Source organism: Colletotrichum godetiae, assembly GCF_030913485.1.
Source record: "Colletotrichum godetiae strain CBS 193.32 chromosome Unknown BDP55scaffold_4, whole genome shotgun sequence".
Classification (NCBI taxonomy): Eukaryota; Fungi; Ascomycota; class Sordariomycetes; order Glomerellales; family Glomerellaceae; genus Colletotrichum; species Colletotrichum godetiae.
In genome coordinates this window covers 469,990-497,950 of record NW_026851252.1, presented here as the reverse complement: position 1 = coordinate 497,950, position 27,961 = coordinate 469,990, and the positions used below count along the sequence as shown (strand labels likewise).

Below are 27,961 nucleotides of genomic sequence, written 5' to 3'. Positions count from 1 at the left end.
CGAGACGGAGCGGTCTGTCGTATCCAGGGCCAGCATTAAGCACTTGAGTCTGGTGATGCTCAACGACGCACAATGACTCGCCTGTCCCGCGTGGGATGACCCGTTCGTCTAATTCACACAATGACTCGCCGGGACGGAGAACAATGCCGGTACGTAAATCAGAAATCAATGGGGATTATGATCAACAGCGTAAAGCCAGCATGAGGCCAGCACTCATGACCGGCCAATCTATTAGACTCAACAACAGAAACTGGGGATCGGAGGTACGCGGACGACAACACACTATTCGCGTATCCTTGAGCGAGCTTCTTCTTCAGACTCCAAGTATAAGTAATAGAGCTTGAGCACCAGAGATGTAATAGTAGCCATCTACTAACCACATTGAGTCGGACTTTCAATAATATCACAGTTCACTCTTTTTTAATCCCTAAATTAGCCATCATGAGATTCACCCAGGCCTTCGTTGTTGCTTCCATGTCCCTTGGTGTCATGGCAGGCTGCCGGTTCGCCCCCGAGGTCTGCAAGTCGGATGTCGGTCCTATCTCGCGAGGCCTCACCAATGGTTGGGTCTGCGATCTTCCGGAAGACTTGCCCTGCCAGACGACATGCGAGATCACTGGTGAGAGGCAGCGATCTGAGCCCGGAACTGTTGGTATGGAGACGATGAAGTGCTGCAAGCCCCAGCCCGGCTGTAAGTCTATCTGGATTCTCGCCAAGGAACGACAGAGTCGACACTGACATACTTAAATCAGGTTAAACGCGTTATTTACCATTGACTACATGTTGGTCAGTACGTAAGGCACAGATATTGCAGAGGCTTTCAGAACAAAGCTGGGTATCTCGAACACGCTCAAGACCTCGAAATTCGAGGTAGCGAATCGGTCCTATGTCTCGCACGACCTTAGCACTATAAAGGAGGGTAGAGAAGTTGTTGGGGCGTTGGTGAGAGAGCTTACCCGTGATAAGTACACCTTATCTTCGGTCAGTGTCGGGGCTGAGGGGACACTGCACCATGAAGTACGGTACGCTGTAGACCGCTGTAGACCGAAACTCTACAGCAATAGTCGGCTTTGAAAAAGCTGAAATAAGTAGACGATTACTATGTTGAAGCCTTCTCTTTCTCTTCCCTCATACAGCAGAACGTAGCTCGTGCAGCAACTAGGCAAACGAATCAATTTATTGCCGATAGACAACCCACGTCTGCCGTTACGCGTAAAATTTCCTTAGTTTTATCGTGAACACTTCTGACCTTCTACGAGCCTTTTGGACTCAGTTCCAGTCCTCCAAGAGCCGACTTCAGTTATTTACTCCTCGGAACCTTAAGTATAGGATCAGAAACGCCTGCCGTGGTACTTCGTGAAACCATCTCGACTATGAGTCTCGACAAAGACGTTCTCATATAGAGCGTGCATTGGATTAGAGATGGCCTGACCTGGTACCTCTACATCCTAGATGGACTCAGACATTTTTATGCTAAGAGCACCGTTCCAAAATTGAAATACATCTTCTTTGTATCAACTCATCTGAAGTTCGAAGCGCCGTAAGATTAGGTATGGGCTTTCATCTGATTGAAGCAACTGTTAGGTCGAAAGTTCAGGAACGGCCGTAGTAAAGTTGAACTAGCCAATCGCACCACGGCGACCCAAACTGAGGGGGCTTGGAACCAGACATCCTTGTTCATGACATGTACTCCTGCAGGTACCCATTCTCCGATGGAATGGCGCCAAACCTGAACTTGGCCGCAGGCACCTCCCTGACACATCTCCGCGATTACGGACTTCTCAAGAAGTTGGCCATGTGTTTTTGTTACTTTTGACAAGCGCAGTTCCGTAGCTCATTGACGAGCGATTGGATGTTTAACGTACTGAAATCTTGCACAGCCAGAGAACATCCATCGCAAAGCCTGGTGAGAAGACAGCGACTCGCGGTCTGCTGGCATACGAGATGCAAAATCACTTCACGGGCAGGAAGTCGACTTCAAATGACTTTGAGCTGAAGATTTTGGGTTACTAGGCGAAGCCGGCTACGTTTGTTCATTGATCGTAGGAAGGGGTCAGTAGGCCCAGAGGGCTGGCCCTCTGTATGCAATGTTGCAAGCGGGGTTGTTTTTGCTTCCAGTCTAATCAACTGAAGGTGAAGAAAGATGCCGTTGTGTGGTGGTGACATACACCGCCACCAGAATATGAGCCAGAAAACATGTACATGATTTGACCACACCAGTGTACCAAAAGCTGCCAGAGTGCGAGTGAACGTGCGTCATACACGTGAACTTCCCCATAATCGAGGACATCTGGAGAAATGGCGCCCCGCGCTAGACAGTTTACAGATAGACAAAGAGAGAAACGATGACATGTTCCAATGAGAGCGGCTGCTGAACGCCTCAAACGTCCACAGCCTACTTTGGCACGATTCAACCAGTTGAGGTACCTTACCCGCAGGAAATGGGTGGGAAAGGTACGAGCAACCACATCCCGATGTGCCATGCAGGCCAATCAGGAGATTTGTCCACGATTTTGGACAAGTTCAAACCCCCCTGCTTCTCCTAACTTGCCTTCAGGTACAAAAAGCCAGCGGTCCGCCTACAATCTTTCCAATATTGCGGTCGGCTTGTTTCATGGTACTTATTACTTTAGTTAGTGAGTTTCCCTATATCATCTCATTCTCGACCGATCAAGGAGTTGTTTTCCAGGGTACCACATGGCTTCGGCCCATCATTGTGGTGGTGGTGGTGGTGGTGGTGACAATGGCGCGGCTATACCAACGACAGCGGGACCCCCCATGCAACTAACCTGCCCCAACAAGGAAGTTGAGGCTTCAGCCACCGAATCTCCCACAACTGAAACCCACGCAACGGGAGAGTTATCGCACCAAGGCCCAAGGCATGGGAGGCTGAATGCATACGTGAACGACTACAGTCGCTTGGATGATTTTAACTCCAATGGAGGAAGTCCACATGAGTCAAGAGAATCGTATGACGCACGCATGAGGGAGACCGTTGCAAATCTTGACAATGATTTCACAAAGACCTCCTCAGATCGGGCGAATTGGCTCAGAAGATTCACAAAGACCTCCTCTTATCCGGCAAATTGGCTCAGAAGATCCACAAAGACCTCAGATCCGACAAATCGGCTCAATAGATTCGAAAAGACCTCCTCAGATCGGGCGAATTTGCCTAGAAGATTTCCCAAACTAGGCTCAGTGTACAGCCGGAGTTTCACCCCCAAAGCGTCAGTAGCCTATCACTTGTTTTCGCACAACAGTGGGATGTTGACTTACTCTGTCGTTCAGTCCAGGGACAACGGCCCATGAGCAAGCGCGAGCGAAAACGACTTCGGAAAGATCTGAACGACGGGAAGAATCCGTATCTTCTGCTGGAGATTCGACTGTTCTAACAGAGTCCATCTTCGACAACCAAGTCTGCATCTCAGACACGATTGCCAGTCAGTTGTCTGAAGACCCTCCTCTAGGTCCGCTCCAAGGAGGACTGCAAGAGCCCTGCAATACAGATGGCGACTGCAGTGATGATTTCTCCGAAGACGACTTTGAGCACGACGAAGGACGGAGCGTGGCAGATGAATATAATTCACTGGGGAGCTCTATTCGAAGAGTGCTAGCTGCCAGCCCAGAACATGCTGACGCCATAGTCGACGTCCTTCAACGTCGGCTTCGAAATTTCATACCGTGTAGCCATGATTCTTTGAAAGTATTGACACTGCTCAAGGGTATCTTCTGCACCCTGGGACCTTATGAGAAATATGAAGCGGTCGATGGAGAAAGTTTTTCGACTGGCAATCATGGGGCAGGAACGCAAAGTTCAGCAACACCTGCCGGTGCATCCATTCCGACCCATCTATCGCCACCTTTGAGATCCAAGAGAGATTGGGATGAAGACGAGGATGAGGATAAGAAGCAAAAGTTACCGCCTGCCAAAAGGGCTCGAGATGACGAGCCGGGTAAGGGTAAACACTGGCTCTGTCCCTACAGCGTGAGGTATCGGACCTTGGTGGCTGGGGCTTGCCGAAATCCGACCAAATTCAGAACGCTCAGTGATTTCAAGTAAGTTGATTCATTGTGGTCCAAATAACAAGAGGCATTCTAACTCGATCAGGTCTCATCTGCACGATAAGCATTTCTCGAAACTTCGAGAGGAAGACCGTACCGGAAGTCCTAAACTGTACATGACGGATCAGGATTGGGGTCTCATCGAAAAAGTATGCACGAAAGCCAACAAGACGAAGCCCAGGAAAGGCACTGAAGCTTCTTTTCAGAAGCATTTGGGCACTTTTCGGGAAATTTGGCGCATTTTGTTTCCGGACAATGGCCCTGTGCCCAAATCCCCTTGTAGGTAGGTCCCTGCGCAAGCGCCCCGAGGCTGTATCCGGTAGACTAACACCGTTCAAGTCTGCGAGGACTATGAGGATTTCATTCCAGAAGAAGTTGGAGCCTGCGAGGACCACAAAGACTTCAATACAAAAGAAGTTGGATTGCTCTCCAATTCCATTTCTGACTTTGAGGCCCAACAGGCTGTCAAACGCGGCGAAATCTCCAGCCCGACTGAGTTTGCAACTCGCGGCAGTTTTGACGAGATGATGAACAAAATCTTTGCACTCGTTGCAGACTACAAGCCGGAAGTGAAGGACCAATTTTACAGCCTATTCTTCTCGATCACTACAGGCATGATCGGTGGCCAACATACCGGGTTTCAAGACGTATCTGTCGGAAAGGAGCCCGGCCTGTCACGGGCCGCTGCAGATGCACGGGAGCCGGGATCTTCACACCTATCGCAGCTGACAGTCAACTTGTCCGTCTCTGGCGGAGGAAACTCGTCGCAGCCAGGCCTTTCCTCTGCAGTCTCCCATGAGACATTGGTTCAGCCAGACTCAGCAACCGCTGATTCCAACGGCGGAAAGAAGTTCTGTGACCAGGAACCTCAAGAGACGGACCCGTTGCACATTCAGCAGGAGACATCGCCACCCTTCGGCAACTACTACCCGCAAGGAGCTCACACAGGGGCCCTATCGTCATATGACTGTAGCTGTAACTATGGAGGGCAGCGGGAAGATTCCGCGAGTACTTTGTTCGATTGGGGCTTGTATTCTTTGGCTCAGGAGAACGAAACTATCGAAGAATCATGACAGCAGCCTTTCAGAATGGCCGATGCATTCAAGTAGAAGCACGACTTGATGGGATGAAATACACGTGCATATGATTTTGTGATGGAGGTTACTGGTTCTTGGTGTTTTGGGTATGGCAAAATGTAGATGATCCTCTTGGCAATAGAAAGCACAAAAATGTTTCTGAAAAAGATTGATAATGGCAACAACGAGATCCAAGGTTGATTCCACTTCTCTTAAAGCAGATAGCTGGCAGTGTGGACAATGGGTAATGGAATAGGGGGGCATTTTGTCACCTGTTTGGTTGACAAGAAAAGCGGCATCGCGGGGTCCAACATGGCTGTGTACGAGCCCTAGGCACTCCGCAAGTAAGGTAGATTAGCTTAAGGTGAGGTAGGTGCGCCAAGTGCACGGGCTCGGTCCCACCTGCTTCCGTCCACCAGCCACACACGACATGGTTCTCCAACGCTCTCATCACCAATTCTTCTGTCTCGAGTATCTCGAGTGACACCTGCTACGCGCCAGCCACATCTCGTGTTGCTGCTACCAAGATTCCCCACGTTCTTCTCGCCTGGCAACGCTAGAAAACTTGGAGCGTAGGGCAGGCGGTACCTGCGGGGAAATATACCGGGAGCGGGCGATGGGGAAGGGAGCATTCCCACTGCGGCCCTATGCCTTGTAAATCCTACCCCACTGTCCACGACCGTACCGTCCAAATTGCCTAACTGCACATCAGCCTCCAAATCTTTCCTCTCTTTCCCGTATAGGCAATTTGAATACTCGTTTTATGTAATGCACGTGGCTGGTAGAGTGCTTGACTGCTCGCTCTTAAGTCGAGTTGCATGTGGCTGCAGGTAATGCCGAGAGTCCAGATGAGCGCTCCCGCCTTATGTACAGCCTCCGTTGTCATTAGGTTTGGGGGCCAGAACTGTAAACTGACCTGTTGTCTACAGAGTGGGAACGGTGTGTGGGGAGAAAGTCCACTGCATCGGAACGGTTGGGAGGGCAGCCATCATCTGAACCCAACCTGCTCTCGTTTCTTCTCTACGCTTCATCCAATGCTCTGCTCCTTCAGACCTTCTTGACTCGCTTCAACTTGCGTGCGCATCACTACTCTCGTCACTTCTCATCTGGTTATACCGCCCTTGGCTCCAATATTTCCCTCTCTCTCTCCACACATCCCTCTCGCCGATGCCCACGCCGATGTGCATCATGCATCGGATGGATTTGAACGCCCTACTCTACCCACTCTTTTCTCGCTCTCGACCCCTGTACCTGCCCCGGCGTCGTCTTGTGCATGGCTACTGGGAACCAGTTCCTGGTCCTCGCTTTGATCGAGGTCTGGGCAACTGTGCCGCTCCCGAGGCGTCCATCATCACGCCAGCCATCTTTCATGACCATCGCGGGGCTCCTGCCGACGTCTGTGCCGCTCTGTTGTCAGGGAAGTCCTTTGTTTGGAGACCTCTAGTTGCTCTATGGAAGGATGGACACCCATGGCATCGGGTTGCCAACTGGCTTACTTTCCAGAAGCTCTCACTTACCTGATTACGGAATCTCCCTCTCAATACCAAAGTTCCCCGGATTCAATTGCCTATTCCCTGTTCTGCAAGCGTTCGGCAACGGTGGGCAGTGCGGGGTGCTGGGAAAAGAAATATCGACTGCGCAAGTGCTCGCAGAAGAGCAACAACAACAGACGCAGCCACCGACCCCATGTCCTCGACTCTTCGTCAACCATCGACGCAAAATGGCGGGGCATGCGACAACAATGTGAAGTTGCCTACTTCTGCTGACCGTCAGCTCTAACCCCTGTTCCATGGCGCCACCTCGACGCGGCTTATTCGCACAGCTTCCAAGAGGCTGGAGGCTTTGCCGCATGCACCGTCTGATCCGTTTGTCATAGCTCCGGTTCTCGATTCACGATACTCGATGTTCTTGAGCCGCTCCTTGTCAGTCACTACAGCCGACACGCGACTAACGTACCCAAGCTATTATGGCGTGCTTTGCTTATCATATAGCTCTTCTATCGAGGCACTCCAGAATCGCCGGCGTCTTGAGCCGGCGAATCTTTTTCCTCCCGGGGCTATCTTCCGGAGCTATTGGTAGCTGTTGCTATTCCTGATGGAAACCAACACATCAGAGTTCAGTCTAGGGCGGCTGGATAGCTGGGGCGAGTCAGGGGTACCCCGCGGGAAACATTGGGCCACTTGGGCGATCGCTGGATCATACTCTGGCAATGGCGGCACTTGGGGAACTTGTGCCGAGCTTTAGTTGTCAACCCACGAACACGCCGAATACACGGGCAAGACGCGGGCGGCTTCGCATCTTGGCTGACAACTGGGCACAGTCGGGCAATGGCGCAGTTCGCTCTATCCAACTCCACGATGGCTTTTGGATCATTTCAAAAGACATGCATCTTCCAAGCAAGACTAGTAAACGGATGACCGAGGTCTAGTTTGTCAACACTATTTTCCTTGGATTTGCCCGGCGCTGGCCTGGTTACCATAGTCCCGGCTCTTTTCCAGAATTTTGGCGGCCACACCAAAACAAGTTTTGTGCTCGCTCGGAGCCGGCCCCTGGGTCTGGTTGGACGCGTTCCTGTACACCAACGACTTGGACTGCAACCCTGGTGCGTCTGTTTATTGGACGTTCCCCGCGGCCTGCAGGTCTTGAGCTTGGTGCCACAACATGGACACGAGCCCTCCTCGAGGACACAACAAGCATCGCGCTACGTTTGTCCGACATTGAGAAACTTATGCACCGGTCGAGTCCGCCTCATATCCAGCTCCTGACGGCGAAAATCTAATCAAAAGAAGACGCGGCTAGAAAATGACTGACAGCGCAAGGCCCAACGACTATCTGCGATACGAAGACGCCGCTGTTTGCTGGTGCTCAACTTTATTACTACTCGGGTGTACTTGATCGGTCAAGAATCAAGAGCGAACGCGATTGTGTGAAGCGACTAAGGCAAAGATGGACCAAGTGAGGGGGTTTCTTCGATTGCCAGCGAACATTTCCGTCACCTCGCGGCCTGCAGTGCTGCCTTGCCAGCCTTCTTGAGCATCTAGTCAGACAGGATTGACGAAAAGCCCTGGAATTATTGGCTCTATGCCTTGCTCACAGCCTGTGTCGTGTCAATCCTGCTGTCATTGGGCCAAGGGATTCCCAAAGCTCACCACATAAGACACCTGGATTATAGTAAATGCCCCTCCATGTGCCGTCATCGTCAGTCGGCCGTTACCGACACCAGTCGCCAGGACATCAAGGGCTGAGCTGACAGCCTTTACAACGGCATTATGGCCGGGGCAACATGGCCAGCCGGGGGATGGCGGTCTGCCTAGTCTTTCTGTAAGCTGCAATGCCATCGGCCCTAGTCAGCTCTCGCGCTCTTATTCGTTCAAGTCATCACATTAGCTACCTGTCTGACGGTCAAAGGTGACATGGGTATCGCTGAACCTTGTCGAGCCTCGCCGTCCAGGTCTGTCGTCGTCGTCCAACCTCGTCTCTTGGCTGCAGTTGCACTACGCACACCAGGTGGCGTATGCCTCATCTTCCGATTTCGAGTCAAAACTGCGCCTTTGGCTGCCGTGTCGCCATTCGGCCGAGACTAAGTCGTTCATCGACACACACCACAGGAATCGTCCTACACCAGCGTCCTCACCTATCCCATCGAGCTCTCCTCCAGCCACACATGGAGCTCCAGGTTCTTCCCAACTGCTGGGCTGCATCTCCAAGATCGCCTTTCCTCGTATCACAGACTTGGCGTACTCGTCCTCGACACCCTACCAAAGGTCCTCTTTCGTGGACCAGGCCGTGACCGGTCTACTGTCCACATGGCCCAAGACTACTGCAAGCCGTACTGGAGATCGTCAACCTCTGTTGGTCGACGAGCAGAGATGTCATCTCATCCTCCGCACTCTGCTTCCTCTTCTCCTCACCCGTCCGTCTGCAGGCAGACCGGGTATGCCGGCCACCTATTCATGCCCTCAAGATATAAGCTTACCCAGCCATCTCTTCTTTGTCCGAACCTTTTCTCCTTTTTCTCCATCCTCTTGCAGCCCTCACCAGCCTCTCTCCATCTCCCAGCCAACCACTTTCTCGTGGTCTTGTGCTGTAAAGTGACTCGTTCGTTAAGGTTACTGAAGAGACTCTCGCTCAAGTCAAAGCTCTCGTTTCCCCTCCCCTCGTTTCAAGAGCATCTCTCGCTTGATTGCTCTCAACCTCGCCTCTGTCCGCAACTATGAAGTTCACCACTGCTCTGCTGGCTCTGGCCGCCACTGCCCTCGCAACTGAGGATCACGACTGGGGTAAGGACAAGACCAAGACCATCGTCACAGAAGTCTTGACCACGTACACGACCGTGTGTCCTGTTGTGAGTAGTCCTCAAGCCCCTTTCTTGATGCCGCGGAGCTGACGTCCCTTATTAGACAATTACGAAGCCCGGCGAACACACCACTCAGTATGAGACCATTACGACCACCTCCACCGTCGTGGAGAAGCATCCCACGACGATCTATGAGACCCTTCCTGGGGCCACGGAAGTCGTGACGGAAATCGACACCGATTACACCACTTACACCACCTACTGCCCGATCGTAAGTATTTTCTCTCCAAACAAAGGCTCCAAGAAAAGGCTACTCGCAGAAACTAACAGCTTCTACAGACGGAGACGATTGTTGGAGAGGGCACCACAAAGACGGTTGTGTACACTACGCTCAGTACCGTCGTCGAGAAGAAGCCAACCAAGATCATCGAGACCGTTCCGGGCCCGACGGCCGTAGTGACGGCCACGGATGTCGAGCTAACCACCCTCACCAGTCTCTGCCCGGTCACGGAGACTTACACCGAAGGCGGCAAGACCTGGACCAAGACATACACCACCACGTCCACCATCGTGACTCACGTTCCTACCAAGGTCTGGCAGACCGAGAAGCTCCCTGACGTCACCAAGACGGAAAAGGACGTTGAGTACACCACCATCACTTCTCTCTGCCCTGTGGTGAGTCTTCAGAGCCCCTTCTCCCAGCTAAACCTTCCCAAGCCTCCCCGAGCTAACATAATGGCCAGACCGAGACCAAAACCATCGGTGGAGAGACGGTAGTCGTCACTTACACGTCCACTTCTACCATCGTGACGGAGGTTCCCACCAAAGTGGACATCTGGACGACCGTAAAGACCACTCAGCATCTTTCTACGGAAGTCTACGAGACCATTACAAAACCCGTCACGACTTATCAGACCCTCGAACACGGAGAGACGATTTGGGTCACCGCCACGGGCACTAAGACCATTACCGTCGAGAAGGTCCACACCCTCACGGAAGTCATCGTCGAGACCAAAACGGCACACGTCGAGGTCACTCAGGCCGTGACCGTGGGAGGCGAGAGTGTCGTGACGCAGAAGTCATGGGTCTACGTCACCGTATCGGGAACCGTGTTCGCTACGCAGACCCGTCCCGCCAGCACTCTCGTCGTTCCTACGACCAGCGCTGTGACCCTTCCCCCGGTCACGGTATCGAGCCAAGCTCCGGTGGTCGTGCCGACCGCTGCCGCCGACGCCCACAGAGCGCCGGGGGCCGCCTTGCTGGCTGGCCTTGTCGGAGCTGTCGCGCTCCTCTAGACTCTTGGCCCTGTAAAATGGATCATTTGCTTCTAGGCTTTTCTTTTCTATCCCTTTGCTTCTTCGGGGGAAATCTTTGACCTCATTTCTACACTAATGCCTGGAAGACTAAGCAATCATTCGTCCTACATTGGATGACCGGGCTTTTAATGAATGGATCGCATCCATATGAACTTAACGACAAACTCAATGCTACGACAGCACGGATATACAGATATACCCCATTACACTCTCTGATGATAAACCGGGAAAAGGAAGGATCGAAATGATGGATAGGAACACACGGCGGGCAGGTAATTGGAACAATGGTTTCTCAGGCGAATGGGCATGGAGGGTAATTCTATTTGGCAGCACGAGGTCACGCAAAATCTCTCTCTTCAAAGGGAAATTGTAAGCAACTCTAGTTGCAGTAGACCCCGATTTCACTTCATGTACATAGACGCGCTTATCCAAAGCGTAGGATTTAGCAGACGGGAGAAGGCTTCAAGGAGCTTTCTTGACATAATGTGGCACATTGCATTCTTGCAAGAAAGAAACTATATGGTTATCCGCTGGTGAGAATGACTGGATAGTGATGGTTGTGTGCTTAACCCCCCCCCCCCCCCCCCCCCCGGACCTGGTTGCATTGCTCGCATTGTTATGTGCTGGCCGTTGATCGGAGCGATGTAACTTCGTGTCAGGATGCACAAAGTCACGGTTGGCTCTTGGCCGGTGCGAATGGCGTGGTGCGGTGTGGTTGTCAAGGGCGGGAGGGGCTGGTGGTGTGGTGCAGTAGGATTGGACGTCGCCTTCTTAGTCTGAATATGGTGGCAGGGGAGGATGGAAATCCGGGGAAATCGTTTCCCATGGACCAGAAGTGCGGTCTGCGTGTCCAGGCTTCGGCGGCGTCTCGGGCGATGGTTGCCGAGCACACACTCGGAGAGGTGGATCACATCTCGGGACGGGAGTGCAGCGTTCCCCGGACCGGAAGTGGGTCCGAATACGGGCAATGCTTTGGAATTAGGCGTTAAATAGCTCGCTGCTTTCTCCTTGGACTGTAGGTAGCCGCCAGATGCCCAAAGGGATACCGTTTTCTAGGTGCAGGCTGGTCTAAGGTACCCGCGCGGTTTATAAAGCCATTTTCGAATGTTTCACGCCCGCGCTCTGTAGTAGACGGACTCCGGTCCACCCAAAGACTGAATGATGTATCAAGGTAGCTTGCTTGAGACTGCTTCTTTCCTTTCCGCACAGTGGCTACATTCAAGCCAAGACGCTCATCTCGGGAGACCAAGCACCGGAGCTCGAAGCGCACACGCAGACGTTGATGAGGGGGGGGTGGGATCTCCCTTCTGAACCTGCGCAAAATAGCTTAGACGTTTACTGTCCTACCTCGGCATCCACTGACACTCACTGCATTGAGACGCCGTTGTCGAAATATGCAATCGTCGGGAAGATCGGCGCCGGAACTCCACAAGAGAGACAGTTGTCTCAGCACCACCGACCTTGAGTCGGGGGACTCTGCCAAACGGCCCTTGAATGCCCCTTACTGCCCGGCACGTCACCAGCCCGAGATCTTAATCTGGTGTGGAGAAGGCCGTTTAGCCTGAAGCGGTAGTCGGTGCCAAGCTAGCATACGTCCGTTCTGGTATTCGTAGAAGAGCGAGGTGGATTGGAGATTCTGAGACTATCTGAGCCTTTCAGGAACGAGGGATGAAATGAATTGCCTTACACCATAGCAAATACCGGCTTGAAGTCCGGGCAAACATCGGTTGATTGAAATTCGTCGCAAAATCATAAGCACTCCTTTTCTCTGAATTGATTTCTTTTCTGTCAGGCTCCTTGGTGCTTGATGATGCGCACATTGACGTGAGAGTCTAGGGAGGTTGACACGGGAAGCTTTAGACTGTTGCCGGCCTGTCCCGCCTTCTAATCGAATTTTTCATCTCGGGAACTAATAAAGCTTCCGCACTATGCCAAATGCCAACACCCGAAGTACAACAACGGTTCGGGAATGCTTATGCTTATAACAGGCAAGGTTTCTACAGCTGCCGCAAGTGGATTGGCTTCGGCTCTTGGAGATAAATTTCTCTGCCAAGATATCACTTACATCATTATGTTGTTTCTCTCATAAGCGTTAGGCGGGCTGGCCTAAACACCGACCTAGAGCGTACTGGGGCTCATCTGACGAGACGTTGCCCGAAGCGGTATCTCGGTGGTCTTCGGCGGTGCTAAGAGGAAGGTTAGTCGACAATTTGAGGTGAAACCATCGCAGATCTTGGTACGACGAGATTAAGTATTCATCCGAGCTGTTTGCTCCACCGTCTGACTTGTCGGGTTTGATTTGAGCTTAGGTGGGTCATTTTAAGTGATTCACTTTGAAGAATCCGGAAGGGAGACTTTGAGAAGTTACCTTTTTAGGAGACAAGTTTCTTGAACTAAAGAACTGGGAAAGCATTACTGTCTCGGATTTAAAATGTCTCTGATTACACACATACTAGGTATCCTGGCAGCACTGGGTGATAGTTCGTCATTGAAGCTCTTCCGCCCAAGCCCGTGATTCTTGATTCTCATACACAGGGACTGCTCTGAAGACTTAGCTTGGGATTAGATTTTCCAGCAAGATGAAGAGATCTGCAGAGTTGCTGATCATTCCTAATGAAGGAGCTTGGCAAACATCATGCTCATGTTTGCTGGCATGAAAGCGGCAGTGTAAGTGACGAGCCATGAGGGTGTCAGGATCTCGGCCGGTGAGGGAAATCCGCAGAGTCTGAGATTGCTGATAGTGGACTTCAAGATGCATACAAATGATTTTGCTGTTGTCACCCAACACCAAGTATAAGAAGTTGTTCATCTTCCGGCAACATTGACATTCGCAGCACAGCTCTCATCATCATCTCGTCTTCTAATCATAGTCAAGTCCATCTTCTCCAAGTATACCAACCAGGCTTCTAGTAACTTCGCCTCCCAAAATCACCAAAATGCAGTTCTCAATCCTCAAGCTCGCCGTCGCTGCCCTGGCAATCTGCAGCGACTCCGTCCTCGGCCAGACGACCCCAGCTCAGGTCGTTCAAAACATCGACATGGTCACCAAAAAGTCCAACGATCTCATTGCCCCTGCGAAACAGATCTCTATCCTCACGGGGCCATTGATCATCGTCGGCCTAGGACCATACCCAGTAAGTTCAGCTCCATAGGCGTTCCCCAGATGTTGAATCATTGTCGATATATCGAAGCTAATCCCTTTCTTTTCTGTCACGTAAAGAAAATCATCGCGGGCTTCGTAGACATTGTCAGCACCGTCACCACGGCCCTCGCCCAGATGCAGGGGATGCCTCCCGTCCCAGCCGGCCCCCAGTCCGATGCCATCTTTGAGGCGTTCCGAGAGTTCGTGCGCATTCATCAGATGCTTCTCAACGTCCTCATCGGCAAGGCCGGTCTTTTTTCGACCGTTCCATTGATCGGTGCGCCCATCGCTGCCGTCCTCAGAGAGGTGGAGAATATTGTCGATGTGAGTCTAATTCTTCAACCCCTCTCCCCACCATGGAACCTACCAAAGTTTCGAGTACGTCGAGGGGTTTGGCTGACACTCTTACGCTCTAAGACCGTCGCTTTTGCCCTCATCGATGCCGTGCAGAGCAGAGCCACCGATCTCCAGGTACAGGCCAGCATGCTCACCGGAACTATCACCACCACGATCGACCGCTACCAAGGCCTTCAACTGTAACTCGTCAGATTATCTATGAATGACTGAAGGGAGTGGAAGGGCTGGTTTGGAACGAGTAGGGCAAGCCTACTTCATTTCTTGATGCTGCCATAATGGAACGGAGCTTCTCTGCGCTCAGCCACGGGAGCTTGTGTTCATCGGCAGTGTAATTTTTCTCTATTGGTATTTTCTTTATTAATGCAGCATGGTTTTCGCTCGAGCAGTTGCTTTAACACCATCCTTAGAAGCGAGATGACTGCGTTGCCACTGAGCTGGGACTTGATCAGCCGACACTTATACAAACTGCTTTCACATTTTACTAGGTGATTGGGAATTGATAATCAACCTGGCAGCGTCGTAGTGTATCGCCGAACATGAACCTGAAAATCTGTGATGATTGCAAGAGTGGTCTCGTTACGTATGGAAATGTAGATACCGTGATCTGATCATGGCTCCCGAATCCTATAAACAGACAACCAGACGGGGTTGCGTGTGTCTATTTCGTAAGAACCGCAACCGAAGCCCTACAAAATGACAGTACTTCGCGATTTAGGTCCTCGCCAGTGGAACCCAAAGTAGTCAGAAGGCCGCTGATGGACTTTTGAAAAGAGAGACACATTTTATAGAAATTTCTGGTTGTGTGTGTGTGACTACCTACGACGGTTTCCTGTTGACTTTCCGCGGCCTTGCCGGTGATAAAGAACAAAAAGAGCCCCCAAAGCCCCATCCTTGTAAACGCTCAATCAAAGTCAGATACAATAGACAATACATACAACACTGTCACGTTTCTAAGTCGGTGACTATGTCATGGAATGCCTTCCGACTGGCAGCATATGTCGCACCAACAGGAAACCCGCCGGGCACTCTCGGGAAGACGGAGCCATCGACAACTCTAAGTCCTTGAACACCATGAACCCGGAACTTTGAATCAACACAACTGTCCAGATTTGTCTTGCCCATTCTGCAGCTGCCAGCGGCATGATGACCCCAAGTGTGATCTCTGATATGTTGCTCGAGTGAACGATCCGCAGGGGGGTCGATGACCTGGAAGGGCTGATACGGCTCTCCAGTGGCGTTCATGATGGACATGAGATGGCTAATGCCCTCAGAAAGAGCAGAAATATCGACATCGGAATCTTCTTGATAGAAGTTGAAGTTGATGTCTGGTGCTTCTCGGGGATTGGACGATCTGAGCCTCACGGTGCCTGTCGGATTGCCGTTTTGCATCTTCACGACAGCCCAGAAGAAGGATGTCGGCGGCCATACAATTTCGCTGAACCCGGGGTAGTGACCATCGAACACACCACCGGCCGCACCAAAGATTATGAGGTCGCAATCTGCATTCCTGGATTGGTTGCTACGATGCAGCATGAAAATGGGAGCAGCCGCCTCACCATATGCACCATAGCCGGCTTCCCATTGTGCAAGGCAGGGGTCTGTCTCAGGGCTACCAGGCGTACACTCTGCGAAGGGACTATTCTCCCATGCGATGTTTGACTGAACGTTGATGCCCGCCTCGTAGTTGTCCTGCAGAAACTCACCCTGGGAGATTCATTAGTATGAAGAGACTTCTCATGAGGAAGCCAATGCTTACCACGGCTGGAAGATCAACAATAACTGGGATGTCGAATTTCTGTAACTCTTGTTGAGGTCCAATTCCACTGAGCTTGAGAAGCTGAGGAGTGTTGAATGCACCGCCTGAGATGATCACTTCCCTCTTAGCCCTCACAGCGCGTACCTGGGGCTCGACCGAGGCATCATATCGTTGATCGGCTTCATAGAGACCTTCTCCAACCATGAACTCTACCCCATAGGCCTTCAAGCGAGTCCCGGCATTTTCCATTAGAATGCGAGTCGCGAGGCTGTGGGTACTCATGGTCAATGGATATCGTGGTGTTCCATCTTGCCGTCTCGCAGCCAAAGTATCCGTGATGTAATTCCACGGGCTGCTTCTGCGGCGGTTCTCGTCAATATGTAATGGTACCTGATACAAACCCGGGATTTCGTAACGATCGCTATCGGGGCGGTTCATGTCTCTTTCCATCAGGTCGATGACTCGTTTGGAGTCGGGTGCTTCGATGCCCTCAGTTTGGGAGATGGCGTTCTGAACCACACGAAGTACGCCCGGCCGATCGACAACATAAGAAATGTTGTTTCTGTTTGTCTTCCTCCTGTCAATTAAATTTTTTTCCTGCTGATGCAGTCCTCTTACCGAAATATATCCGTCGAAACCATGGCCTGGCGTCGCTTCAGGCGCATAGGTATTTCTCTCAAGCTCGATAAACATTGATCTCATGTTTTCAGGGCCCCAGGACTCGTCACCTGTAACATCGGCGAAGTGGTTCCAGTCACTGTCGGGTGGGAAAATCACATTCATGGCATTCGCTATAGCAGAACCACCGACCGTAGCTCCTCTGGGGTAGTATATGCCTAATCTGAAACTGTGATTAATGTCTATTCAATCAACGTGTTGGTGCGTGACTTACGGAGTTGCATCCTCCGGGGCATCAATGCCGTACCAGAGTGTGCCATTTGCAAGACGGTAGGTGAAGTAACGATCGCGACGGGCTTGAGTCTCATTCTGGTAGTGAGACACAAAAAACTGCCAAGACATAGCAGGGTGCTCCGAGTTGACATCCGCTCTATGAAGTATAAGCACAAATACTTGTATCTCGAGCGGTCCAGAAACTCACAAGCCGGGGATCTGCTGAAGACTATCATCACCCATATTGCCTCCAGCCTCAATGAGAAAGACAGAATGGCCCTCACGTGCAAGGCTTGCGCTGGAAAATGTCAGCAATAACTTGACAAGAGGGTAGTCGGAGGCAATCCTTACGCTAGAGTGCCACCCCCAGGTCCTGAGCCAACGACAACATAGTCATAAGCCGTATCGTTGAGAGAACTTCCAATAGCGCTGTCACTGAACAGGAGAAAGAAGGCGAAAGAAAAAAGCTTCAGCATCGTGTCTAAATGATGTCCAATTGCCTTGTTTCCATCTGCTATATCGAAGCAATGCCCTGTACTGGGTAGATACTGCTCTTATATATTCCATGATGCCAAGACCGTCTTAGCAGTAGTTGTGTAAGTGGGCAAAGTACCAACATTGAGAAGAATGTATCCAACATGAGACGCGCAACTTAGAGGCCTCGTCAGAGCGTCTGCCAAGGGTCGATCATCATCGTCCTCGTCGCGCATGCTGCTGCAAATGCGAAAGCAGGGGGCTGAGTAGACCAGCTTATGAATCCTTCATCGCGGTGGTCTGTCTTAAAAGAAAAATACCGGATTATGGTGAGTATTTCAGCTACAATAAGGAAACAAGGTTCTGATGATGTGAGGCTAAACCCTTTGTCGACTCGCTGCTGACCAGCCCAGCCTGCAATCTTCCACTGAGCTTTACTTAGCGTAGTTTTGGTCGGTCCTTGGCGGACTGGTGTAGTTTGAAAGAACTGATGGGCTTCGTTTGGCGGCCTTGGCTTAAGGCAAGCAACTCGGAAATAAGTTGGTCAGCTTACATCATTATCGGATTTCTATTGACCATGGTCCGTTACACCGATGCGAACGCGAAAACCCGGCAAGAAATCTGACTGTGCAACACTTCATCCGTGCTGCTTTTCGCCAGAAGAAAACAAAGTTGTGGGATGATGCAACTCTGCCAAGTCCATCTCTAAACAGATTGCGGTGGGATAGATGTACTCTCATTGAATCAACCCCCATCTTGAGTTGAGGCAAGTTAGTATTGCGATAACTAAGCAATTCTCCGATAATGAAGCAGAATGGAATGCGGCGAGATAATGCCGTGCTGTCTATTAGCGCAAATGCCATCCTCTCTGTGAAATTGACTCAGGCCCCAGACGTGGCTGCCTACTGGGAGCAGATATTGGTAGCATCATCGGACGTTACCGAAACCGTCGTCCGGCTTCTCGGTGAAGGACTGCTGGTGGGGGAAGCCAAGCTCCCGAGATCAATCGCAAGCTTCGGGAGTACCATGGGAACTCCAAATCATCGTATCGACTCATTGTCTATTGTTGCTTCAGCTGTTTCATCCTAGCTGGTTCATAACTCATAGCCTTTGAAGACAACTTTATGGCCCGCGGACAAGTCTGCGGTTGGGCGGCCGATAAAGTGGATATGCCGAAGCCGTGTCCGGCTTTAAGATGGGGCTGTTCCGGCGCCGGTCCGTGTGACCGTGAGCGGCAATATGGCCGCCGGACAAGTGAAGAAGACAGACAGGACGCAAAATAGAGTAGCCCCTTGAATAGACAGAGTATTCCACACATTATCGCGACATCATGTCTGCCTTTTACGCATGGGACGGTTTACTCATTATAAGGCTCTCGGAATTCTTCTTCCCGCTTGTACTCGTTAGACTTCGTTTGTTGTTTCTTGCAGCTAATTATGTTTCATTACCCAATGCTGACCCGTCTGGAACGAACCGGGTCTTCCGTTTTATAATTGCTTCTATCTTTCGAAAAGTGCTGGTGAGATGTCGAACAACGCATTACAGATATTGTTCGCCGTTACCCGTTTTGACGGCCGTCCACCCGAATAAGGTGTGAAACGACACGTGCGGGATGCCGGTTGGGTGGACGCGACGGGTAGAATCCCATAAAAATGACCAAGTCTCATGATCCCACCGGTAAACCAAGCTCACCGTGCCACTTGGAATGTTTCATTCATCAATTCTCTCCAATGAGACGATGGGCCGAGTCCAAGCTCTCGGGTCTTCCTTGCGGCTTCTCCACTGTAGCTTATTTCCTCTGCAAACGGCTGGGTTCTTGGGAAAATAACCTCCCGCTCTCTGTAGTATTTGACAAGTTGCATCTGGTTGATACTAGGGTTGGAACATGTAAAGGCTTCGGAAAAGCCGAGGATACCATGTTATAACCCCGTTGAGGGCCAAAGACATAAAGGGACTTGGCCCAACTATGATACGGCAGAGAAATATTGTGTGATCTGATAAAACATCGACGACAATACTCTCTCTCACAATATCTAGCGTGTTACACAAGGTACTAATAGGTCAATCATGGGGTCAATCATGGAGTTCTCGTTCAGGGGCTGGTCTCCTCAATCCACAACTACCGCCTTCGTCTTGTTTGCGCTCCTTACACTTGGGTATGCACAACAACCAGCACAAGTCAAATTGGACGATGGATCGTACTCCGGTTTAACAGCGAATGGATTCAATAAGTTCTTGGGAGTTCGGTATGCGGCACCACCACAACGCTTTGCACCGCCGGTGCCCTCTTCGATGGCGCCTCACAACGATGTAATGAACGCGACTGCTTTCGCTCCATCCTGCATCCAAGCTATTCCTGGTGAGTGACACCCACTGATATTCATCGGGGCTTATTTGGGGCTTTGCTCATGTTCATTGCGATACTGACTTTCAACAGCTGCGATTGCTGCCACGATGCCGTCTGGTCCGGAAAGCGAGGATTGCTTATTCCTCAATGTTTACGCACCCTCTTCTCCACCACCCGCCGAAGGAAGAACTGTCATGGTATGGTACTATGGTGGAGGCTTTCAGTTTGGATCTGCCAACACACCAATGTTCGATGGCTCGAGCTTTGCACAGAACCAGGACGTTATCATTGTGACGCCCAACTACCGAACGAGTGGTGAGTGACTGTTGATAACCCAGAGAAAGCATCCTTTTGCCTTTGACGTTGAACTTTGCTAATCATTCCGACTGTAGTTTTCGGATTCCCCGGTGATGTCGAGGGCATACCTCCGCAAATGCGCAACGTCGGTCTGATGGACCAGAAACTAGCACTTCAATGGGTTCAACGCAATATCAAGGCCTTCGGTGGTGACCCAAACAAGGTGACGCTGTTCGGGGAGTCGGCCGGTGCTTCGTCCGTCGACCTTTTGCTACTTACAAGCGGTGCACAGCCCCCCTTTCGTGCGGTAATCACAGAGTCTGGAACATCATATCTCGTCACCGGACCACAGGCAGGCGGAGACATCATCGGGCTCATGACCGGTCTCTTGGGCAGACCAAATATGGCGACCCCGTTTCAATCACTCGCGGCTTCGCTGAACTGCGGCAATCAGAAGGCACTTGATTGTGTGAAAGCCGCACCGGTGGACGCTATTGTATCCGTACTGTCTAAAGGCCCCTTCAACTTCCCACCCGTAGCCGACGGAGACGCAAACGTACCAGCGTCACCTGATGCTACACGAGCTTCGGGCAAGGTTCCTCGCGTACCCATGATGATAGGGACGAACCTCAGGGAGGCCGATATCTTCACAATGGCCCAGCCACCGACCGCTTTGGATGTCTTTGTTGCGGCAACTTTTCCCGGAGATACTGCCCTGCAGAAGGCTGTCGTTACCGCATATCCGGTTGGAGCCGGGATGCCTTTCCCGACTCCAAAAGACGCAATCACTCAGTTTGCAACAGATTTGGATTGGACCTGTAGCATTGCCCACGAAGCTCGTCTCTCGGCCCAATCCGGGGTGCCAACTTGGAGATACCTCTTCAACTCCACCTCTTTCCCGCCAACACCTGGGGGTATCTTGTCTCGCCCGGTACACGGCTCTGAGATTGGATTTGTCTTTGGCAACCTTCCGCCGCCGCCGGCAACACCTGATCAGGCTCTTGCGCTGAGCAAGTTTATGCAAACGGCGTGGGCTAACTTTGCCAAGAACCCCACCAACGGGCCTGGAGTGCCTGTCTGGACGCAGTTTTCTGGTATGCCTGGTGCGATGGACCTGGGTAACTTGGGTGGAGTTCTTGGTGACGGAGTCTCAATGATAGATTCAAAGGTGGTTGACAGCCGTTGTAATCTTTTTGATGCGTCGTACGCCATGACAAAATGAGGGCTCTGCGGTTAGATACAGATTACTCGATTACTCTACCTTCAAGCCGGGATCGATAACCGTTGGTTTATCTGCAGTATTGTTGGCATGCGACCCAGGGTTTCTACATTACAATCATCATCTCCGTCGTGGGCATCTCAGTCGTCTCGTTGTGCAACCTCTCCCATCTCAACTTTGCACTCTATGCGGGGTATTACGGGGGCTTGTCTGCAAACACCTCTGCATTTCCTAAAAAACATTAGCTGGAGAGATTTGAATTTTAATCCACCCCCTGATTCCGTCTTCGTACCACTTACCGCCCGGGTGGGACGGCCTCCTGTGCCTCGGACAAGTTCGCAGCTGGGAGGCCGATAGAGCGGGTCGTCCAAGGCCGTATCCGTTCCGATAAGTGGGGGCATCTGCCCGGCGCCGGGCCGCGCGACGAGGTTCGTCAAAATGGACCCCGCACAAGTAGAAGACAGACGGAACCATCAGAATACCTCAAGTAACCAATTAATGTATGAACAGCCCTCGTTCTAGCTATGAGATATTAGTGAGGAGCCAGACAATTGTGGATGCGCCATCATCTAAAAGGTCGCAAAAAACGCTGCGCCGTCGCCGTAATCACCCATCTTAATATCTACCTTGCCTTACGCGATGACTTGAAGCGCCCTGGGATGTGGATTCTAAGGGATATTCGAAGGGATATCATGGTGCCTGAACTGATTCAACGTGAAAAGCCTTGACCTTTGAACAAATCATCTGTCGATCTCTGCTGGAAAGAATACGGATACAGATACAAAAGAAGTGAAACAAGTATTTTTTCCACTCCCAGACAAGAAGGGTGGTAGAAACAGCTGGTAGTGTTGTGGTTATGAAAAGGCACTGCTTCAGATTCGGGAGGACCATTTGGCTCCTCGTATCTGGGCGTGCTGGACTTTCTGGAATGAATGGCTTCTAAGGGCTGCATGACCATTGCCATCTCCGGCAGGCTGCCTTGGCAAAGCTTTTTGTATGCCGGTTCAACCCTCATCTGGGCCAATTAGTCGGAGGTGAGCTTGGGAAACTTCAGGGCTCCTAAGACGTGGGGTTCTCCGAAGCATGCTTGCTTTTCAGGGCTGAACCAAATCCAGTTCATTTGCCAGACCGTAATCGTACCCAGACTGCTCTTGTCAGTCGTGCCTTAGTGTACATGAGCGGAATACTTGACTGCCATGCCCGCCCTTAGAAGCTCGCCTTAGATCTCAGTTATTTCGATTCCCTGTTCCTGACTTCAACTCCGATTCCCCGCATTTTGCCAAGTCTTTGTTGATTAGGCACCTAAGATCTCCGAAGAAGATGTCCTCGCCTGAAGGCCGTGTGAGTGACCGCTGTGACTGCCTATCCCAAAACGTCCTTTCAATGATGAACTTTACTCAGTCAGCTCCCTTTACAAGGCGAGTTCTAGAGTCTGGGTCGCAGGCTGCCAGTCCTTCACGCAGCTTTAAGGAAATGCTTGCAGATTTGCTTCCGGCATCCGAACGAACCCCATCTGGAAATTTGAGTGCTCCTGCTGAAAGGGTTTCGGAATGGCTTGATCGGGAGTTGAACCTTCACCGACTCACTGATTTATTCGACTCATTGTGGTTCGCGGGAAGGCCTATGCCGCCACACCCGCTCCATCTCCAACGATTCTTTGGCCGCGAAATTGTGGTCACTGAGCACATGGATTTACACCTTGTGTGGGGTGGAGGTCGCACCTTCATGAAGCCGCTACCGCGCTATCTTCTTGAGCCTCAGTTTTGGGAAGAGTATCTGCCTCACTCACACCCACATAAGACGCCTATCAATGGGTATCCGACTGCTTGTAGCGACACTCGTCGACGCGCTCTTGGCTTTCTCCACTCGTACGTGGCTCTTGTAGCACACGAGAGCGACTTTCATATCGCCAAGGCTAGTAACCTTCTTCCGCAGGAGTTACAATGGCAGCCATGGAAGATGCTTGTTCAAGAGCTGCTGAACAGAGGAAATGTCTATCAGTGTGTCGACAAGCGCTTCTATTACGGAGAGCTTCGTCTCAGCCGGTTCAACAAGATCTACTTATTCCGAAAGACCCCTCTGCGTGGCTATATGCCCCGATGGAACCAGTATGGTGCTTTTCTGAGCGACCATTTACCCATCTTAGCAAGCTCCACCGTCTACATTGCTATAGTCCTGACGGCTATGCAAGTTGGCTTCGCGACGGATCTCCAGGATAACGCGACATTCCAAAAGGCTTCTTACCACTTCACTGTCTTCTCTATCATCGGCCCCCTAGCTGCTGCAAGCCTGCTTATCATCACATTTGTGTATTTTTTTGCCTGGAACTGGGCCATCACCAAGCGCGATGGGAGGAAGAGACTAGAAGATATCTGTAAGCTAGCCGGAGAATGGCGACAAATTGCCACTTTGGGAGAACATCATTCAACAATTATTAACTTTGCTATCCATCTGAACGTTCTCTTCATACGTCCTGCTTTAACTGCAGCCTCAAGCTGTGAAATTTATCCGCCTCCCATTCAGCCCAGTAATCAAAATCAGCAAATACTACTGTCAAGATCTTCAAACTAATGGCTCAACCGAAGGAGCACAGTGAAAAATACATCATGATCAATTGATTGAGCTAAACACGAATCCATGTAACATGACAGCTGGCGCGGTAGAAAGAAACCCCCATCCATGTTTGACTCCTGAAGAAGAAATAGGTTCCTAATACCTCCACTCAGGAACCCCCCATTTTCTTCGGAAGCATATCGGCCATATTGGCTTTTACATTGTTGCCCATGTTCTTGAGTTTCTTGGCACCTTTGGCCATGTTGATGTCATTCAAGCTAGCAAGAGTATTACTGATGCCGAGCCTGCCAGCATTCATCCCTAAGAAGTCGGTTCCCTCCTTGTGACTTCCGTCATCCCGACCACTTGACTGAATCGATTGCCTTTCAAATCGTTGTTCGGAATCCCGTGGCTGCTGTTGCAAAAGAGTAATCTCAGCCTGCATCTTCGCCACATCTTCCTCAGCTGTTTGAAGTCGTCGTTTCGCCTTTGCTGCATTGTCCATGGCAACCTGTCGCCTCATTTCGGCGTCTCTTGAGGATGAGCGTAGTCTATCAAGCTCTTTCTGTAGCTTCTGTGCTTCACTGCGGAAATTCTCTTCCTGGGTCGTAAGGCTCTGCTCGCAAGCTGCAAAGCTTTGCCTGAGAGACTCGTGCTTCTCTTGCAGTTTCGAAAAGCCGTGTATCGCGGCCTGGTATTTGCCCAGCTCTTCTCTCGTCTTCGCGCTTTCTGAGTCTCTCTCATGTTGCATCTGTTCCATTCGTTGCCTGTAGCCTGCCGCATTTGTCTCCGCTGCTTGCACCCTGGACATCATGTCGTCCCACCCCAGTTGAATTGAATGGAGGTCTTCAACCTCTCTTGTAAGGCTCGCCCGCTGTTCCCGCAACTTTTTGACGTCGAGCATGTCTACAATATCATGATCATCCCCCGGACGAGCTACGAGATCTCGTGCGAATGTGCTTCCATTCGCGATTGCTTTCTTGAGCCCGCGAAAGAGTGGAGACAAACTACCCACAAGTACTTGCAAACAGTCAATGTGTCCTTCATCTGCAGCAACGTCAAGAGCCGTTTGCTTGTCTGTCCCCTCATGAAGAACATCAGTTCCACGGTCTATTAGCAGCTGCAAGATCTTGGCATCTCCTTTGCGTGCTGCAAGGATGAGGGCTGTTGCTCCATCGGGACTTGACTGATTGACGTTGGCGCCGGCGTCGAGTAAGAGCTCTGTGGCTTCGTATGACATGTGAGACACTGTATTCGATAACGGTGTCGCAAGATTATTGGCTCCTGTCGTATTGACAACGAGTTCTGGCGCAGCGAGAAGGAGCTTCAAAATCTCGGGCAAATCCTTCTTCGTTGCGGCGATGATGGGGCTGGTGTACGAGCCTCGCCCAAGATTTGGGTTTGCATTCCAGTCAAGGAGTACCTTCACCACGTCAGTTCTCCCAGACTCACAGGCAGCCTGTAATGCAGTGCCTTCCGGAAATCCAGGCCCCTTGAAATAGTCGCCATTCTCTCCAGGAATTCTATCAATCTTGGCCCCGTGGTTGAGGAGATGACCGACGACCTCAGCATGACCTCCTTTCGCCGCTTGCTGCAATGGGCATCCATACGGACTGTCAATCTGAGCCCCGTGTTCTAGCAACATCTTCACAATATCGATAGTGCCGTCCCAAGCCGCGGCAGCTAAAGCGTTCCCGGAGCTTGGAATATCTGTAAAACAACTCGGATCCAAACTGCGAGGGCGGTGGTCTGTAGCATTGGCATCCGCCTTACAATCCTTCAGAAGCCATGCCACCGTCTGTGCCTTCTGGTTATCTGTAGCCTGGTAAAGAGCTGCGTTGCGCACATCCAATTCAATAGTTGAAGGGGAATTGCTCCATGTCTGTTCGAGTACGGTCTTGGCTGAGTTCCCGTCGCGCATGGTCACTGCCGCAAGGTAGAAAACGTTGCTGCCACCTAGGTCCGGTCGCGAAATTGCTAATACGCAGTCCCAACTATCTCCGATGGCGGCAGCGAAGATTGCTGATCTGAGAGCAGCGTCGTCAAAAGACTCTCCTGCGTGATCAAGGAGAGCTCTGATGTTTCCCGGCTTGTTACTGTAGCATGCTTCTTTCAAAGCTTGTCCATGATTTTGAACTGTCCACTTCGCCTTGCCTCCAATCAAGATACGCCTGAACACATCCTCTGGAGACATTCCTGCAGCCAGGGCAAGCGGCGGCGAGCCGCGGGGGTTGGCCGCATCAAGATCGATCTTGGGATGTTTCAGCAATTCCTGGACTGCTTCGCTGTGACCGGATTTGATTGCAGCATTGATGACAGGGCTATAGGTTTCACTCAAAGCATTCGGGTTTGCTCCTTTATCCAGTAAGAGCGTCAGAGTAGCAAGATGTCCCTGAATTGCGGACAAATGAAGCGGAGTCCCAAGTTCTTTCATGTGTCTGTTCACGGCGACAGCAGCATCTTCGCCCTTGCTTCTGAGGAGAGCCTTGATAGTCGCGGTGCGATCGAAAAGAGCGGCGATATGAAGCTTGTGTGACAGTCAGTAAGAAGGGTCCATCCAAACAACACAAAAGGTTCTCGTCACTTACCGGGGTGTACCCATCTGAGTTCTGGCTATCTACCTCATGCTGGTGTCCATTCGCGATCAGGCTCACTACAAGCTTGTCATATCCGAATGCTGCTGCTGCGTGTAACGCTGTCGTGCCCTGAACGGAGACGCTGTGCTCGAAAGACGGCGCAGTGGGCAGACACAGGACTAACCAGGCATCCCTCAGGCGTGAAGACTTTTCCCAGAAGCCATGTAGATTGCGAGCTAGATCTTCCGAAAGCTCTGGCTTGCCTTGGATTGCATGATTCATCCAAAAGTCTAAGGGATATGAGGGCATCTCCAACGCCAACCCATCCACCCCCGCCACAGCGGGACTTGCTACAGCTCTTTTCAAAAAGGTATGACATCTCCAAGCAAGTACGCCATGGCATCGCTTCATGCTCGTTTCCGTATTTCGTCGTTCATGGATGTAGGTATCCCCCGACATACCGAGAAGCTCATCTGATCTCATAAGGAGGTGGTGCTTGAGGGTTGCATTCTCAAACTCGACAGTTGCCAAGCCATTCTTCGGAGTGGTTAGTTGAATCATTGGTGCGCACTGGTCGACCAGGCGCTTCGCCTCCTCCTCGTCTTTCAGGCCGGACAAGATGTAGAGCTCTTTCATGGATGGGCTGCGGAAAGCCAAGACCAGTGCTCGAAGCAGTTCGACGAGAGAGTGCCTGAGTTGTGGATCCCGCTCAAGGACCTATTTACAAACGTCAACGGAATGCTCAATTTCACGCCAAAAAATTGCACTTATTGGGGCCTACCATCAGCCAGCAATGGCGCACGAGACTTTCCAAACTTGATGCATTGGCAAGGCCTAAGGTTCTTGTTATGACCTCCGTACTGCTGTCGGGTTCCAATTGCAACAGCCGGATGCATTGGATATCAATCCAATGTGTGTTGTCCGCATTGTCGACCATCATGTCCTCTATCATGTATCTTTGGTCAGGCGTGTATTTCTTCTTCTGATGCAGGTCGATGACCTGTCTCCTCGCATGATCCTGAAGAGAACTCTTGACTTTCTCAGCAAATTCGCCGGTGGATAGATCAGCGACATACGACGCCTCTGAAGCAAGCAGATTCTTGAAACGATGGCCGTCACCGCCTGTTGCGCTTGTGATCAGCCATTTCCGAGCTCTTTGAGTTCCCCCGCCAGGCTGACTTTGGCGATTGAAATTGCCGTTAATGAGGTCGATGAGCATGTTGGTGTACTGGTCTTACTCAAGCAAATGTATGTTGTTGATGACGACGTAAACGTCGCCAATGGAGTCATCGGCGAGAATATCTATGAAACAGCGCCAAAGATTGTGTAAGCTCATGGTAGCGGTAGAGTCGTCATCCAAGCTTTTGTCAGCTGAAGGTGTACTTTCCGGTTGTCTCTTTTCGGAAGATGCTTGGCGTACGTAGCAAGTAGCTGGTTCTGTTTGATAAATTGAAGTACGAGTGACTTGAGCAACTCAATCGAAGAAGAGCCATACCCGGACGATTCGCAGAGAAAGAATCCAAGGAGTGACTTTCCCGTCCCAGAGCTCAGCCTGATCTTGTGGTATATGCTGCTAATGGCAGACAACGTCGCTGACG

The 27,961-nt window shown here is 51.2% G+C and overlaps 11 protein-coding genes across 11 annotated transcripts; 7 read left to right on the top strand and 4 right to left on the bottom strand.

Moving 5' to 3' along the window:
* Positions 1-441: 441 nt before the first annotated feature.
* On the top strand, positions 442-1,074 carry BDP55DRAFT_626959 (uncharacterized protein; the record flags this gene model as incomplete). Its single annotated transcript, XM_060571690.1, has 3 exons — positions 442-691; positions 806-1,022; positions 1,059-1,074. The coding sequence occupies 3 exons, from the start codon at positions 442-444 to the stop codon at positions 1,072-1,074; spliced, it is 483 nt and encodes a 160-aa protein (XP_060434978.1).
* Positions 1,075-2,605: 1,531 nt separating this feature from the next.
* On the top strand, positions 2,606-3,311 carry BDP55DRAFT_646542 (uncharacterized protein; the record flags this gene model as incomplete). Its single annotated transcript, XM_060573716.1, has 1 exon — positions 2,606-3,311. Exon 1 carries the CDS (start codon positions 2,698-2,700, stop codon positions 3,307-3,309), a length of 612 nt encoding a protein of 203 aa, XP_060434977.1. The 5' UTR covers positions 2,606-2,697.
* A 643-nt stretch (positions 3,312-3,954) lies between these two features.
* Positions 3,955-5,485, top strand: BDP55DRAFT_259769 (uncharacterized protein). The gene is made up of 3 exons (XM_060566332.1): positions 3,955-4,056; positions 4,109-4,345; positions 4,402-5,485. The coding sequence occupies exons 2-3, from the start codon at positions 4,318-4,320 to the stop codon at positions 5,133-5,135; spliced, it is 762 nt and encodes a 253-aa protein (XP_060434976.1). The 5' UTR covers positions 3,955-4,056; positions 4,109-4,317; the 3' UTR covers positions 5,136-5,485.
* A 3,866-nt stretch (positions 5,486-9,351) lies between these two features.
* BDP55DRAFT_542007 (uncharacterized protein) lies at positions 9,352-10,730 on the top strand (the record flags this gene model as incomplete). Its single annotated transcript, XM_060568273.1, has 4 exons — positions 9,352-9,483; positions 9,539-9,706; positions 9,775-10,110; positions 10,179-10,730. The coding sequence occupies 4 exons, from the start codon at positions 9,352-9,354 to the stop codon at positions 10,728-10,730; spliced, it is 1,188 nt and encodes a 395-aa protein (XP_060434975.1).
* A 1,464-nt stretch (positions 10,731-12,194) lies between these two features.
* BDP55DRAFT_646536 (uncharacterized protein) lies at positions 12,195-12,588 on the bottom strand. The gene has a single exon (XM_060573715.1). The coding sequence runs from the start codon at positions 12,569-12,571 to the stop codon at positions 12,407-12,409; it is 165 nt and encodes a 54-aa protein (XP_060434974.1). The 5' UTR covers positions 12,572-12,588; the 3' UTR covers positions 12,195-12,406.
* Positions 12,589-13,547: 959 nt separating this feature from the next.
* BDP55DRAFT_764145 (UVI-1h) lies at positions 13,548-14,813 on the top strand. Its single transcript, XM_060580915.1, has 3 exons — positions 13,548-13,885; positions 13,972-14,217; positions 14,311-14,813. Exons 1-3 carry the CDS (start codon positions 13,688-13,690, stop codon positions 14,431-14,433), a joined length of 567 nt encoding a protein of 188 aa, XP_060434973.1. The 5' UTR covers positions 13,548-13,687; the 3' UTR covers positions 14,434-14,813.
* A 246-nt stretch (positions 14,814-15,059) lies between these two features.
* On the bottom strand, positions 15,060-17,782 carry BDP55DRAFT_750971 (uncharacterized protein). The gene is made up of 6 exons (XM_060580631.1): positions 17,249-17,782; positions 17,106-17,195; positions 16,899-17,054; positions 16,625-16,847; positions 16,007-16,576; positions 15,060-15,954 (listed from the first exon to the last, which is right to left on the bottom strand). Exons 1-6 carry the CDS (start codon positions 17,371-17,373, stop codon positions 15,193-15,195), a joined length of 1,926 nt encoding a protein of 641 aa, XP_060434972.1. The 5' UTR covers positions 17,374-17,782; the 3' UTR covers positions 15,060-15,192.
* Positions 17,783-19,450: 1,668 nt separating this feature from the next.
* BDP55DRAFT_764143 (Carboxylesterase) lies at positions 19,451-21,237 on the top strand (the record flags this gene model as incomplete). Its single annotated transcript, XM_060580914.1, has 3 exons — positions 19,451-19,730; positions 19,809-20,033; positions 20,111-21,237. The coding sequence occupies 3 exons, from the start codon at positions 19,451-19,453 to the stop codon at positions 21,235-21,237; spliced, it is 1,632 nt and encodes a 543-aa protein (XP_060434971.1).
* A 1,266-nt stretch (positions 21,238-22,503) lies between these two features.
* Positions 22,504-23,805, top strand: BDP55DRAFT_700766 (uncharacterized protein; the record flags this gene model as incomplete). The annotated part of the gene is made up of 3 exons (XM_060577911.1): positions 22,504-22,575; positions 22,636-23,608; positions 23,723-23,805. Exons 1-3 carry the CDS (start codon positions 22,555-22,557, stop codon positions 23,803-23,805), a joined length of 1,077 nt encoding a protein of 358 aa, XP_060434970.1. The 5' UTR covers positions 22,504-22,554.
* A 46-nt stretch (positions 23,806-23,851) lies between these two features.
* BDP55DRAFT_646532 (uncharacterized protein) lies at positions 23,852-24,616 on the bottom strand. Its single transcript, XM_060573714.1, has one exon. It carries the CDS (start codon positions 24,599-24,601, stop codon positions 23,957-23,959), a length of 645 nt encoding a protein of 214 aa, XP_060434969.1. The 5' UTR covers positions 24,602-24,616; the 3' UTR covers positions 23,852-23,956.
* Positions 24,617-27,492: 2,876 nt separating this feature from the next.
* BDP55DRAFT_646530 (uncharacterized protein) lies at positions 27,493-27,944 on the bottom strand. Its single transcript, XM_060573713.1, has 2 exons — positions 27,747-27,944; positions 27,493-27,724 (listed from the first exon to the last, which is right to left on the bottom strand). The coding sequence occupies exons 1-2, from the start codon at positions 27,854-27,856 to the stop codon at positions 27,598-27,600; spliced, it is 237 nt and encodes a 78-aa protein (XP_060434968.1). The 5' UTR covers positions 27,857-27,944; the 3' UTR covers positions 27,493-27,597.
* Between the last annotated feature and the right edge of the window lie 17 nt (positions 27,945-27,961).